General features: G+C 41.5%; 1 protein-coding gene across 4 annotated transcripts in view; it reads right to left on the bottom strand.

The window, feature by feature from the left end:
- RAPGEF5 (Rap guanine nucleotide exchange factor 5) overlaps positions 1–15,852 on the bottom strand; it is a 219,690-nt gene that overhangs the window by 160,253 nt on the left and 43,585 nt on the right. For all 4 annotated transcript variants that reach the window (XM_019928544.2, XM_019928553.3, XM_033862968.2 and 1 more), the window contains 2 exons: positions 12,621–12,742; positions 11,026–11,194 (listed from right to left, as the gene is read on the bottom strand). In XM_019928544.2, the coding sequence (XP_019784103.2) occupies positions 11,026–11,194; positions 12,621–12,742 (291 nt within the window). The remainder of the gene's footprint in view (positions 1–11,025; positions 11,195–12,620; positions 12,743–15,852) is intronic.

Here is a 15,852-nt window from a genome sequence, read left to right as displayed (position 1 = left end):
AAAAAGGAAGTGGCCCCAGGAAGGAAGACCCATCCTTGAGGGTTTGTTCCAGCAGGAAGCTCTGGCACAACGGGGGTCCCCTTTGTGAATTCTCACGGCTGCTTCTCAAGGTCTCTGCTTGCCAACAGCCCAAGCCTGACCCCGTAACCCTCCAAGGCAAGTGCCGGATCCTCGTACTGCGAATCCTAGTGTGTCGAATCCTAATGCCTAGTCTTTGTGAATGCACGAGGTCTGCAATATCTAAGGGTGCCGTTGTGAGGACACAGGAACGGCAAAAGCCTCTGGTCCTCTGCCCTTGTCCCTCTAACCATCAAACAGGACACATGATCATTCTACTCGACCCCCACCAAAACCAAAAGCAACCCCTGCCCTCCCTACAGGCTTCCCCCGCTTAACTACAGGCAACTCCATCCTTCCAGTTGGAAGTAATCCTTGAGCCCAACAGCCCGCCCCCCGCCTTACAGTCTACGCTGTGTCCACTCCCAAATCCTATCAGCTCTGCCTTCAAGGGATATCTCCCTCTTGACCATTTCTCACCACCTCTACTCCAACTGCTGTTGCTCCAGCCACAGGATCTCTCACCTCGACCCAGGAGCCAGAGTGGTCTTGTTCACATGTAAGTTAGATCATGTCCCCCCTCTGCTCAAAATCCTCAACTGACTCTCTGTCTTTCTCAGTATAAAGCCAAAGTCTCTACAGGGGCTGACCTCTCTCACTTCTCTCCTCTATTCCAGTCACTCTTGCTTTGCCTTAATGCTTCCGTCTTGGGCCTTGCCCTGCCGGTCCCCTTATCCTAGAACACTTCCCTCACATTGCACACTGCTTCTTCCCTCACATCCTTCAAGTCTCTGTCAACCTCCTGAAGAGGCCCTTCCTGACCCGTATCTCTATCGCTCATTTCCTACTTTATTTATCTGCATAAAGTTTTCCACCATTAACTAACATAAATCTGTTTGTTTATGAAATTGCCTGTCCTCTCCCCTCCTAGACTATAGGCTCCACGGGAGTAGAGATTTCTGCCCGTTTTGTTCCTGCTTCCATCCCCAACACTTAGAACACAACACAGTCCATAGGAAGCATTCAATAAATCTTCATTGAATAAATTAACTGAGGGCCTTAAACTTCAGGGAATGCTCTGCTATCAGCCACCATCCCCGGACGACCACAGCACAAGACATTAGCTTGTTCTCTGCAGTCAGTTCAACTGAAGGACCCTGCTTATACTCGAGCTATTTCCCTCAGCTCTTCCATCATCCTCCCAGCTCCCTGCAGCAGTCCCTCCTCTCAGTGACCTCCCTGTCTCTAAAATCCAACATGAATGACTTTCTTATATCAAACTCTAAAGAGCTGTTAACTTTGAAAATATCTTAAATAAAATAACAGCGACCAACGGTCACCCTCACTTCCTCATCTTCCCCTAAGAAATAATTAGTACAGTCTTAGTGACAGTTTCCAACCTGGCCAACTGTTTGACAATCATTTACACAATTCATACTGCATCAGAAAAGCAGCAGGAAATTCCCCACCGCAGAAGGTCTCCCAACACAAACTCTCAGCTCTGAGAGGGCTAAACAGTCACGTAGGGTTGATTTCCAACAAAAAAAGCCTTAGGAAGTAGCACACAAGAGCCATTATCTGGGCGGTAGAATTCATTTTATACCAGTCAGGTCCAGTATAATTTCTAGAAACTTGGGTTTAGCTGGTATTCCTGCAGGGGTTCCCAAAATTCTCTTAGCAAAAATTCCTTCATGAGAATTATGTAATGAGTTTGAGATTATTCCAACGACGTTTTTCAAAATAAAGCTTACCATAAATCTTCTATATGAGAGATAGAACCCACACTCCTTAATCAGGTTTTGACCAAAATATTTGTGACTCAAGATTCAAAAGCAACTAGTATCATCCTGTAATTGGAAAATCCTACTTCCTTTTCAACAGTGGAAGAGGTTTCCTGGGATTTCAGGATGGAAAACTGGAAGCATTTCTTATAGAAATATTATCTAAATAATATCATTTTGCATTCGTATATTGATGTGACTTTAAAAATGCACAAGTTCTATCTATCCCCATCTACGTCTCAATATTGAATGGCATATTCACTGAGTTGCCGAGAGCTACCACTCCACACATAACATGGTTCCTGAAGGAAAATGTGTTAAATGTGTCCAACAACCATAAAATAGACAAACATGTGGAGTCTAGCGGTTCAAGAGGTGCAGACCATGCATACCTGGCATGTGCTAAGCCAGGTGAGGTGTCACACATGACCTTCCAGGCACACGTGAGCCAGCACGATCCCAGGCCCAGGCATGTTGCACATGACAGAGGACACGAACAATCAGTTTTCATGTAAGTTGCTACTACTGCCATCCCTGGGGCTGTCATTTGTTTCTGAGGGTTTCCTACATACACCCTTACATCAACCTCCGCCTTAAACAGAGAATATTCTAGACCGAGGCTTCATGAAGGTGGGGCGCACGCGTGTCTCCAAATCAGGAAGAGGATGTCCCTGGGGAATTTGGGGCAGGCCTGTCCACCACCTCCCACCCTGAGCCAGGCTGACGCTGCCTTGCCCCGCCCTGCTTGGTCTGGAGGGACCTGAGGAAAACACAATTTTTAGTGTGAACCTCAGACTACCCCTGCTAAAGGCTGGTGAACTTCTAGGGCATGGAATAAACCAGAACCAAGACAAACTCTACAGGAATCTTTCAAACACGATCCCACGACAAACAGGAGATGCACAGCACACACATATACAAAAAAAAAAAAAAGCACATCATACTTAGTGGGCTTAGGAAAATCCATCTTTAAGCTACTCTGCCAACACAAGTGAGAGCCGCTTAGCCTGATCTGTGATTCAGGGGCATCTTGGGAGAAGTAATATCCAAGGTGAGGTTCTGATGGAAAAGGAGTGGCCCTGGAACTCAGCAGGATGAGCAGCACAGGGAAGTGGGCAACGGCAAGAGATAAAGCCGAGGACAGAACAGTCAGGGCCTGTCTATTGCTGCTATAGAGTTTTGGTTTTATGCTGAAGGCCATGAACTTTGGCTGTAAAGTGAACACGATGGAAGGAGAAGTACCTAGAAGGAGATATAAAATCAAAGGTAGGTTTGCTTTCGTCCTCTTAAGATCGAGAGAACCATTTGTTTGAGAAAGGAGAACAGCCAACAGAGAGTGAGGAACTGAGAAAGCAGGCATGGGAAGTGTCCAAGGACAGGTAGGACCCAGAGCCCAGGCAGAAGGATGAGTCTGAGTTCTTCCCACCATGCTGGGAAGAAATGATGGTAAGTCAGCTGACAATGCCAGAATCCACGATTTCTTGGACAACCCAGAGTCCATTCCACACTTGCTGAATGTCAGGCAAGAAAAAGTATTAGGGACTTTCTCTATCAGAATTACTTCCTGGGCCGGATTTTAAAAAATTTTTCCCTAAGAAATCATTGCCACAAAAGAGAATGTTCCTCAAGGCACCCAGAGTCAATCTCTACTGAAACCAACACCTACTGACCCCAAGGGGTTAAGAAGGTGTCATATCTGACACTCAAGTACTGTCCCACCTACATCTTCCCATAGTATCTATAACCAGACAGATCTATTTTGCTTAACAAAGAAAATTCCTATTATGAAAAGAAAAAGTGGGATGGTCGAAGAAGGAGAGTCGGATTTTTTTGAGATCACTGACATCATGAATACAAACACCTGTTCAACCTTCTCAAGAGAAGATACTTTTTCATAGCATCAGGTTATCAGTTATGCTTATAGAGGAAATTTACCAAACAGTAGTAAATTGTGAATGTGACAGGTTTTATTAAGGTCCAGGGTATACAGTGACACATTCATCTAAAATTGAATAAAGTTAGTTATTACTAGTATCTCTTTCACATTTTATATTGAAGATTTGAGAACTAATGCTTCATATTTAATTAAACAGCTACATTTCGAACGCTGGCACAAGCATGCCCCAAAGTTCGATTGTTGTTAAAATTCCTGTACTGTTCCTAAATTGATGTGCTCTCAAAAAGAGGAGCTGTCTCTTCCCACACCTGGAATAAGTCTGGTCTGTAAACAATGGAAATTTTGGAGGACTTAGCGTTTCCTTCGGAGAGGGGGTGATGAGTAATAACAAAGACTGAGACAAGCTGGGTTCACAGCATTTTTTATACAAAACAATTTAAAGTGATAAATGAACATTTTCTTCACCTGATTCTAATACAAAACTTACGCCAAGTTCCATCATGAAAAGTTTTTTGAGAAATACACAAAACATGTTTGTGTACTCATCCAGTCTCTCCTCCTTTCCAAGGTTCATAAAATGAGAACCTAATTAGGAAAAGTGAGGAATACAAAGGTTTGGGACACAGGAATGACAAACGTGAAGTTGATCTCCCCAGTTAGAGGCTGTTAATCTAGCACCATTGCAGAAATTAAGGATGCCAATGGATTTCTCATGTTGCTTGTACATGTCAGGTAGAAAAGGACACGTTAGGCAGGATAAGGAGAATAAAGGGAGCAGAGGTGACAGGGTAGTTGGTGGTGGTACTATTATTGTATATAAGGTCCTAAGAGAAGGCAGGAACCTGAATTTTGGGAGTCATCACTGTGGAGCTGATATTAAATACGTGACTGGGTGAGGGTACATCCAGAGTGAGAAGAGAAAAAGATGTCTGAAGACTGAGCTCCAGGACACTCCCCGTTTAGAGGTTAATGTTTCCAAACGTAGGTTTTATTATTATGCATGTGTGGTGAGGCCAACAGATCAGGAGATGACTGCCACTGAAAAGACAGGTCCATATGGGGAGAATTAACGTCTCAGCAATACTGAATCTTCCAGTCCATGAACATGGATAGACCCTCTACTTACTTCAATTTGATTTTTTACATCAGGCTTATGAAGTGTCTGACATACAACTTTTACACATGTTCTTGGATTTATACCTAAGTATTTCATAATGCTTTTTGTGCCAGTACAGAGAAATACATTTTTTTATACTGACCTTGTAGCCTGTGATCTTGCTAAACCCACTTATCAGGCCTAGTAGGTTTTTTGTAGATTCCATGGGATTTTCTATGTATATAATTATGTCATCTGCAAAGAGAGATGGCTTTATTTTTTTTCAAACTTCTAATCTGCATACACTTTCTTTCTTTTTCTTGCCTTACTTGCACTGGCTAGTATTGAAAAGAAGTGATAAGAGGCAATGCATTAGCCTTGTTCCCAATCTTAGTGGGAAAACATTCAGTCTTTTGCTATTAAGCATGATGTAAGCTGTAAGTTTTATGTAAGGTTTTATCAGATTGAAGAAATTCCCTTATAGTCCTACTTTTCTGAGAATTTATATCATGAATGGATGTTGAGTTTTTTTCAAATGATTTTTCTGCATCTATGGAGTTTCTCGTATAGTTTTTTCTTTTTTGGACTGAATCTGGTGAATTACATTGTCTGATTTTTAGATGTTGAATCCTCCTTGTATTTCTGGGATAGATATCATTTTATGATGTATTATCATTTTTATATATGGCCAGATCCAATTCAGTAATATTTGATAAGACTTTTGTGTTTACATTCTTTTTCTGAACTTTGTCGTAATACAGCTGGCCCCATAAAAGGCCTTACATAACTTACACATGGTCACATCTGTTACAGGGCTAAGCACAGCACTTTACACAAACCTGATCGTCAGTAAATGCTGTTATGTAAGTTACTCAGTAGAGACTAGACCCTTTTCCTTACCTGAAAATTAAGAGGAGCAAATTCAATCATCTAGGAAATCCCTTCCAGATATAAATGCTTATGAAGCTAAAGTTACAGAATTTCAGAAGTGTCACCCAAGTGGCAATAGGTACCATGCTCAATAAAATCTTTATGTTCTGAAACAATTCATCTGGCTTCTTTACGTAGTATTTTGAGACTTTGACTTAATTAACTTTCACGTTTCCTATCACTTAACGGAGTTTTCTGTAAGGCTAACGTTATAGAACAGCAGATTTCAACCTTAGCATGCATTGGCCTCACATTTAGAACTTTACAAAAAGTACCGATACCCATGTCTCATCTCTCTACTCCAATCCTGATTCAGTAGATCTCAGGTTATACCTGTTTATTTTTTAAAGTATCATGGTTGAGAACCAGTGCCATGAAGATCACTTCCAAGTTCACCTTCTGCCTTCAATTCATGTTGCTGCCTGCCACCAAGTACAGAGGCCTGCCCTTTTGGCAAGTTACACAAGCTATCTTGCCTCAGTTTCCGCATCGCAACTCCAAACTACTGCTGTGAGCATTAAATGAGTCATCTGTAAAATGCTCAGACTAGTGCTTTGCATGTGGTAAGTACATGTGAGTGTTAACTATTACTGCTATTTTTTGTATTATTGTCACTGCCAGGGCAGCTTAGGCCAAGTGACCAAGCCATTTGTTCCCCATATTTAAGTGGGGGACCCTTTTAACATAGGAGTAGATCACAGACCCATAAACTCTGTACCTGTTGAGCAAATTATATGACAGAAACATTACCGTGAATTCAAATAAATTGTATTTTACTTATTTCGGCAGCATCTATATACAGTTAAGTCATTCTTTCTATTCAATACAAAGACAATGCTTAGCTTCCCTATAGATGTGCAGACCCCTGCAATCGATCTGAGCCTCGCCCCCCACCGCTGCTTGTGACCCACTGCTCCAGCCACATCAAGCTGCCTTGTACCCTCTCAACATGCCACCCGTCTTCCTAACTTCCTGCCCTACACACTGTACCATCTACCTCAAGTGCCCTTCTGCTTCTCTACCTAGAGCATGGAGTCATGAATGTTAACAAATTCATCTCAATCCTCTGGGCTGAGCTTTTCCTAGAGTTGGTGAGTGAGGAATGGAAGGTGAGCCACACCATCCAATTAAGTACTCTGCTCATTAACAGTAACAACGAACAGGTGTGGGGTTTTTGGTTTGTGTGTTTTGTGTGTGTGTGTTGTGTGTGTTGTGTGTGTGTGTGTGTAACACACAGGTTAGAGTCAGGGAAGGTCAGGGTGGGATGCAATGAGAGGGAGAGCTGTTTCAGCAGAGGCCAGGCGACTGAATGGGGTGTCTGTGGAAGCCGCAGCCAGACCTCAGGAGCATCAGAATGTCAGCTGATGCTGACATTCCAGGAGGACGCATCAGCTAGGACCACCGGGCACTGATCAAGCCGAGACACACAGACCCAACCGACAGTAGGCTCCACAGTAACAGCGCACCCCAGTCACACTTCAGGGGTCACTAGGCAAGATCAGTGCGGATGGGAAAGGGCCAACCTGACAGGCAAGCCTGGTCTGCTAGGGTCAAGGGCCCACACCGCTCACCATATCCCCAGGGGCTGTCTTGCTGAGGAACAAGGAGAGGGCGCAGAGAGACTGAACCTTTTTACCAAAATATGCTCAACAGCTAACAAGGAAACCTTTTAAATTTCCTTATTAGAATCATTTTACTGGATTAGGATAAAATTATGGGGCTTCTCTTTTCCTTCTTTCTGGCTGTCCAGCAGGACAGAAGCTCATGTGGACAACACAACGCTTAGAGAAAAATGAAGAAGTTACCTTTTCCTTTCCCTGCCGGATTGCAGCATAAGTTAAATTTTAGCAATCTTCTATGACTCTTAACAGCAGCGTAAGTGTTAACTGCCCTGTAATTGGCAGAATATAGTTTTATGTATCAAGGTTCACAGACTCAGTTATTCAGAGCACCACCACTCCCACCCCTGGGCAAGCTGGGAGGGCTGTAATACAGGGACTTGAATTAAAACAGCCAAGCTCCCGCACAGCCTAAATTCTCCAAGTCAGCGTTAGACAGAAGCATGTCTTACTCGTCCTGGAGGAATTATTAGGCTGCCTTTCCCTACAATGCTACTTCAGCGTTCCTAACTGCCCCACCCCAATAAAAAAGAGTTAGGAAAAAGGACATTCTGGATGATTTGATTTGCCTTTCAGTTCGAATAAGATACCACGATTGTTCTTTCTTCCCCCAGAGACAGTACCCTTGACAACAAATGCACTCACTTTTTTCAAAGTATCTATTCAGTTTGGATAGAAAAGTCATTTTGTATAGCATAGGAATTTTGTTTCTTCACATTAGCCTAGAAACCTGCATTAGCTCCATTTTCCTTCCTGCTTTAAACATCTTATTTTAAATGGGAAAAAAAAATCTATGTTTCTTTTTTCTTTTTAAAAATGAATCTTTACAGAACGGTGTTTACATAGAGACATGAAGTAGTTTCCTCACATAATTTTGAAGGGATTTAGAGAGAAGACGGCAAATTAGAACGACCCCAATGTAGAACTGCACAGGCAGACTTCAAAAAGGTTATTAAAAGAACCACAGGACCGGGTTTTCAGCTTGTGAACGGACAATGTAAGTTAATTAGTCAAGAGGATTTTAGAGGGCATTTCGGTAGAATAGGTAAAAATGAATGGATAATACAGTGGAATGAATACCGTAGGACTAAGAATGACATAGAAGAGTGGAAAAAAAATTGAAACAAACAGCAAGAGCAGTAGGTTACTAAAAGTTAGGGCTGATCATAGATTGCACGTATCATGGAAGTTCTGTGGTCAAGGTAGGACTTGGACTCCCCCTTGAGGGGTGGGTAGAACTTGACAAGGAAAGAGCAGAACTTCACAAGGCCATGAGGGAATAAACGGGTGTTTATAATAAACGGGCTAGAATGAATGGAGATCACCAGATTAGAGCAGAAGTTATGATGGGATCGTATGTGTTGAACCTTAGGAAGGGCTGTGACAACCCAACTGGCAGAGGACAATGTCCCTGGACATCTTTTCTCTGACCACAGTTTACTCCAAGTCTGGATAACCTAAACTTTAGCTTTCAAAAATTTGGCCCAAAACATTATATCAGAGCTTAGAAGTTTGCTTATAACTCTAGTATAGAGTAAATAAATAAATAAATAAACAAATATACACACACACATATATATTTGCTCCAGAAGAGACTTGCAGTGGGTTCAGTAATTTTATCTTTTTATAGTTTGTACTTATAATATGGGATAAACAGGTCTATAGCTCCCCAATGCCAATTTTCCCAGAGGAATTACCACCCCCAAATGTACAAGTTCACACCTAGAGAAAAAAATGTGCTGATAAGGCATGCTATAGTGATTATCAACCCCAGAGGCATGACACTGTATACAGTGATCAGTGTGGCAAAAGACTGCAAGTAATCTGGAATATTAGGAACCAAATTTTCTAAATAGCTTCATCTTTAGAACCTACAGTAGACTCAGGGATTCCCTGTAAAAAGGTCATCTCGCTGGCATTCCAAACTGCTTCCTCAGTGGGAGAGAAAGGAGATAAACCATGAGGACTGCTTGCGAGTTTACTTCAGACACCCTTATACCCCGTTAATCTAGGTACACCCCCTGGGACTGCGCATACTTCCGACTTCAGGATGGGAAATGGTTAAGAAAAGCTGCCAGAGAGGGCCAGTCCCACAGAGTCACAGCCACCTCTAGCTTAAAAAGCATTCCACTTGGGCTTCCCTGGTGGTGCAGTGGTTGAGAGTCCGCCTGCCGATGCAGGGGACACGGGTTTAAGCCCTGGTCCGGGAAGATCCCACATGCCGCGGGGTGGCTGGGCCCGTGAGCCACGGTCGCTGAGCCTGCGCGTCTGGAGCCTGTGCTCCGCAGAGGGAGAGACCACAACAGTAAGAGGCCCGCGTACCACAAAAAAAAAAAAAAAGGATTCCACTCCTTCTTAGAAAGCTTTTTAAAATTTACTGAAATGCTCCTTGACTATTCCTGGGCAACTTCTGACCTACATTAAGACCACATTACATTAAGAAACATCTTCCTTACTTAGACAATCGAATGATGCATTATATTTGCTTCACCATGGCAAGGTCCTCTATAAACAGCAGTGGTGCCAGTGGCACTGGATTCATAACCATTTCAGAGTCAGTCTAACATTTTTATAGCTTCTGGTTATAACGTCTCAGAATGACCCCCATAACTCTTGGGCACACACTCTAGCAGTTGTTAAAAGCGTGCGTGTTACAGCCAGACAGACATGGAATGCTCCACACACCACTGTGTGACTGTAGATAGGTTACCTGATCTCTATGCCTCAGTTTCCTCACTTTAAAATAGTAGAAACTGATGAAATAATGAATATAAAGCATTTAGCATAGTTCCTGACATAAAATGCATCCTCTACAATCAACCTATTAGTATCTCATTAATATTCTGACATTTTATTTCTTTTCTAAAAGCCTGTAATAACTGTTCCGTACTGTCTTTTTTTTTTAACAAGAGTAACTCATCTTTGTTATGGTTGTGGGTGCTTCTCCCTGAACCTATTTTTCTTACCCATGAGATGAGGATAATACCACTTGCCCTGCTAATCTCAGCGTATTCTAAAAACTGAATACATAAAAGTTGCTAACTGAAATTTTTAACCTGCAATTCATTATACTGAAATAAGCTTGCCATTAATGCTGCGGATAAACAAAGGCATGTCAGAATCATCATATCATGACTCAAGTCCTGTTCCCACACCCCGTCTAATGAATTAATTTTAATTCATTTTAATCATATAGTGACTCAGCATCTTCATGTGATAATGATTCATGTGTTTTAATTTGCCAGCTGTTGCTTCTAGATTATTTTCAGAAATGTCTGTTGAGCTCTTTCTTAGGAAAGTCACGACTTGGAGAGAGGATGTCAGTTATTATTTTATTCCAACTTAAGCTAAATCATGTTTATTCCCAACTTATATCATCTACTCATATAGCAATGATTAAACTAGAAGCAGCGTGGTGCAGCCGGTAAGGCATGGACTTCTGGAGTTTGAATACCAGTTCAGTCATTTATTAACTGGACTGAATTTTCAGCATTTTACCTTTCTGAACCTGCATCTGAGAAATGGGAATAAAACAATTACTTCTTAAAGGAGATGATCTTAAAAAGCAGAGCACAGTCCCCAGACACAGGGATGGCTCGCTAAGTGAGAATAATCTTACAATGGAACAAAACAGCATCTACTTACAGTTCACAGATGCCAGCTCTAGTGGGAATGAGAGGCACCAGCTGCAGTAAAAGTTTGACACCGTTTTGCCACGCCTCTTCTCTTTCAAATTCACAGTACAAGTAGCTACACTCATCAGACGAAAACTGGTAGAAAACATAGGTGTCTTGAAAGCATAAATGCTGGTCCACTGTTGGAAGCAAAAAAGGCATGGATCAGTTTTGTAAAGTATATCATTTAGAGAGCCATAAACTGAATAATAAATTGAAAGGCCTACTAAGTATGAGGGAGAAGCCAGGAGTAGGACGATAATGAAGTCCATTCATGTTCACAGTCTCATTGAATTAAAAAGGACTTACTGACCACCCTATTTTTATTACTTAAAGCTCTGGCCAGCACATTCACATGTATATTACAACTGTTCTACTTCAGGGACAGGTGAAATCAACAGCAATTCAAAGGCAGTAGAAGAAACTTTTTCTTTTAGCATCCCAAAGCAGTACATTTAATTACTGTGGTGGTACACAAATACAACACTATGGCAAGATTTAGATCAGTGGTTCTCAACCAGCACTGAGGGCATTTAGCAATGTCGGGTGACATTCTGCGTTGCCACAACTAGGGGGTGCTACTGGCATCTGGTGGGTGGAAGAAAGGGATGCTACTAAACATCCTATAATGTACGAGACAGTGCCCCCCCCCATTAACTAAGAATTATCTAGCACAAAATGTGAACACTACCAAGGCTGGGAAACCCTATTTTAAAAGAAATCAAGACGTGGAGACTTTTCCAAAAAATATGAACACAAAATGTTTTGCTAAGCAGAAACCTGAACCACACAAGCAAGCTGATAATTATATTCCTCAAAGGCAGTTAACTGTTTTCCTAAAGAAGAGCATCAGGTGCTAGGTGTGACCGACTAAGATTACACCCACATCCCCATCTGTACCACTTTTCCACAGTGGGACCTGGCGTGTGCCTTTCTGAAACTTACTATGTGTTCTCTGACCCTCAATATTTCTCATCTATAGAAGAAAAGGGCTTCCCAGTGACAAACCAGCACCTGAGTGATAGAGATAAAAAAAGAATCCAAACTGCTTGACTTCTAAGTCTTCCATTCCCTGGCTGAACAAAGAAAAGAGATATCCACCATCTATTTTAGCTTCTAGTTAACATCAATTTTCTGTTCTAACAGCTTATTTTCATAGATCATTTATGACTACTCACACAATTAAAATGGCATACACATGCTACTCATAAAGTCAGTTTCTGATGACTATTCTAAGTACAGCAAGACAACTCACACATTTAGAGCAACTAAAGATGTGACTAATTTTTTAAAAAAATTGTGTGCATCATTTTAAGTAGAGAAGAGAGGGCGTAAGGGAAAGACTCTTACAGGTAGTAGTTAATGAAACAAGTACCTAATTATTTTTACAAAAGGTGTGAGAAGTAACACAAGATGAACTGTCACATTCATTTATAAGAGAATGCAAATATACCAGCAAACACAATTTCCATCTAGGTTATAATATCATCTAGGAAATCAAACACATTTTGGTCAAGTAGCTTAACAACATAATGATTCTGTGCCTTCAAAACATGTAACACTAACCTGATGACATAATTCCCATATCCAGTAGGAGCTGCCAGACCCCTATGGCCATAGATCTGCATTGGACCAAAGGACAGTGTTCTAGAAGCCAGTCTACCAGTTCCGACCCAACGCAGCTTCTCCTGGACAAAAGCAAAGCCATTCCCAGTAAGACATGGTTGCCACCCATTTGCCAAAAAAAATGAAATTTAATACCGTCACTTTCATGTGCTTTTAAACAAGCAACTCAAGAATAAATGACATGGACCTCTTATCCATCTTTCAGTTTCAGTTCAAATATCGCTTGCCTTACAGAAGTTTACAATTATATCCTCTTATATTTCTTCTTCGCATCACCTAACATTTAGCAATTATACATCTTTCCAAATGAATAGTATCTCTTTTCCTCCCTTGAGAATAATTTTCAGGAGAACAGGGACTATGTGTACGTAACATTTAGCAATTATACATCTTTCCAAATGAATAATATCTCCCTTGAGAACAGTTTTCAGGAGAACACGGACTATGTGTATGTAACTTACGATTAATTGCCAACATCAGAACAGTCCAGGCCCGCGGTAAAGTCTCTGAATATATACATTAGAATAAATGAAGGGATAAATTTAGCAGCCCTTTACCTGAAGACAATGCTTCTGCCTTGGTAAGACAAGTACCTCGAGTTGGTGGTGATCAGCTTTGGTTCAAGCAATTACACATTTTTATCTCATCTCTTTGAGAACAAAATAATTCCAGGGTTAGACAAGGCTATACCACAGTGAGTAGTATGAAGTTTTGTTTTCTGATCTTTAAACGGAGAGTAAATCTTAATACTTGTCTCAAAGAACAATACATTTGACTGTTAACCTTTTTAACGTAATCTAAGCAATCTGCCAAGCAGCGTAGATCATAAACCCATAAACCTGGATGATGGATTCCACTAACCACATGCAAGAAATACTATCTGTAATCCTTAAAATACACAGCTGTGTTCAAAGAATGCCCCAATTTGGGCATCACAAGCGGTACTTTCACGCCTACTTTCCCATCTTTATCAGCTTCAGATGAAAAACCAAACGAAGAAAACTTTCTGAAGTAAGTTTTTTTAATTTGCAGAAATTTCATTGAAACCCACTCTTCCGTATGGAAAAAAAGGTCACCCAAAATTTTTTTAAAGAGGTGTATCATGTAAAAGGCTATCTTTCTCCTATATTTGGTATTTAAGGACCAAAAGATGCCAACATTTATTTGTATTCCTAAAACAGAAAAATATTGTCTATCTTTTGTGATTGGCATAGTTATAAATACCTAGAAATCACACAGTAACCAACAGTATGAAGAAATGCCATGAGATGCTACGTTTTCTTTAGTGACGGAAAAATAAGGTAGTAAACGCTTCTGCTGAGATATCTGAACAAATATTCTACTTTAGATAAAGTATCACTTTTTGGGAGTAAATATTTGCAAGATACTCTGAGGCCATTAAGGCAATTCCAGATTGTACCAGCTCTACAATTCCAGTTGCAGGTTGGCATTAAGACATAAGATTAACAGTCAAATAAATGGATGTTTTTTGAAACAAAACAAGAAAACAGATTGCAACAAAACAGGCAATTAGACCAAACCGTCAAATTTAACTTCTACAGGACACCTTTCATATTAAAGGCTCAAAGTGTTAATTCCTCAACACCTCTGTCAATTAGCCCGCATCTTTGGGCTTGCAAAGCACTTTTATCATCTTATTCCTTATTCTCAGAACAATACAGGCAGCTCCTCAGCCTGCTCTGTGTCTGACACCACCTGGAACACGGCAGGATACAGCAAAACATTTACTAAACAAACTAAACTGTCAAATTGCAAATGGTGACTGGACAGATGCGTTGGCTTGTTTCTTCACAGCTGATGAGGAAGACGTGCCTCAGACCAGGGCTTCCCAAATTGGTGTTTAGTAGGAGTCAGTCCCCTGGGGCATCTTGTTGACGTGCAGACTCTGATGCAGTGTGGCTGGGTGCAGCCTCCGAGCCCTCACTTCTAACCGGCTGCCGGGTGATGCCGGTGACCCAGCCCCACCTTCTCATTGGGAAGGGCTCTGTCTTGGGGAGGTGCAGGGCTGAGTGGATATGCTAAAACACGGTCCCGCCGTGACTGCTGTCATGTGTAGTTATTACTGAATAATCAGGCTCCCGCGCTCGGAGCAAGCTACTGTTTCGGGGGCACACGATCTCTTTCTACCCCCATCCCCAATTTAACAAGTTATGTTTCGAATCGCTTTCAGCAATCCATCTGCACCAGACAAAACATCACTGGGGTAAGGATGAACACTATCACTAACGCCACCAAAGCAAACAAAATGAGGTAAGCTGCCGCTGCCGTTAACTCACACCCCCTTGACTTGTGGACCAGATCAGCAACAATCCATTCTAAATGCCTAAAGCTCCAGGACTGAGGGGAGAGCAGTGGAGAAATCAGAGATGCCTGGAAGGGAGGAATGTGAACACCCACGGCAGTTCTTACTCCCCGTGTATTTTCAGTCTTGTACTGAATCCAGCAACTGTTCCGAGTACATGCAGATCTAACTAGCGTTGCCGTACTTGACAGGAACATTGTGATATGGAGGTGACTGGCTTCAAGGCCAATGTGACTGCCATAACAAAACATTAATTTTACTAATCTCAAGTTGAAAATTCGCTTTCTCTTGGCCTCCTTCTGTCTCCGGTTACATTTTTAGTAATTAATTCATAGTAGTGCAGAGAGAACCCTCATCTCAAATGTCAGTGGGGCAGTGGTATTTACACACTTACATGAAGCCTCAAAAAACTAGTATGATTTTTCCTATAGTACCAAATAAATGGAAAACATTTCAAAGTTGCGAAAGTAATTCTCATGGGGTACACGGAGAACGCTTTGCTCAATTTACCACCAGACGAATGAAAATGACCCAGCCTAGGCAATCATATTAGCACTTTGTCTCTAAACCCAGAGCATTCATCAGTCCTTAGATTATAAAAGAAAGGAGGTTCTGGCCTGATCACCTGGAATCTGAAATAAATAGGACAACGCATGCTCTCTCCACATTCTACTCCCACTAAACCCTAGGCATGTTCTTACTTGGATGGATGGTTCTTTTCCGTGAACCTGATTAATGTACATCTCCCAATTCTTTTTCAATCTATATCCAATCAGAAACAAAACTGAGAACAAGGACAGATCCTACATACAGCCTCATGTGGGAACTGAAATGAATCCTATGAGCCTG

The sequence above is a fragment of the Tursiops truncatus genome, chromosome 9, assembly GCF_011762595.2.
Source record: "Tursiops truncatus isolate mTurTru1 chromosome 9, mTurTru1.mat.Y, whole genome shotgun sequence".
In the NCBI taxonomy this organism is placed as follows: Eukaryota; Metazoa; Chordata; class Mammalia; order Artiodactyla; family Delphinidae; genus Tursiops; species Tursiops truncatus.
Note: the sequence above shows the minus strand (reverse complement) of the source record. Positions and strands in the feature narration are given on the sequence as shown.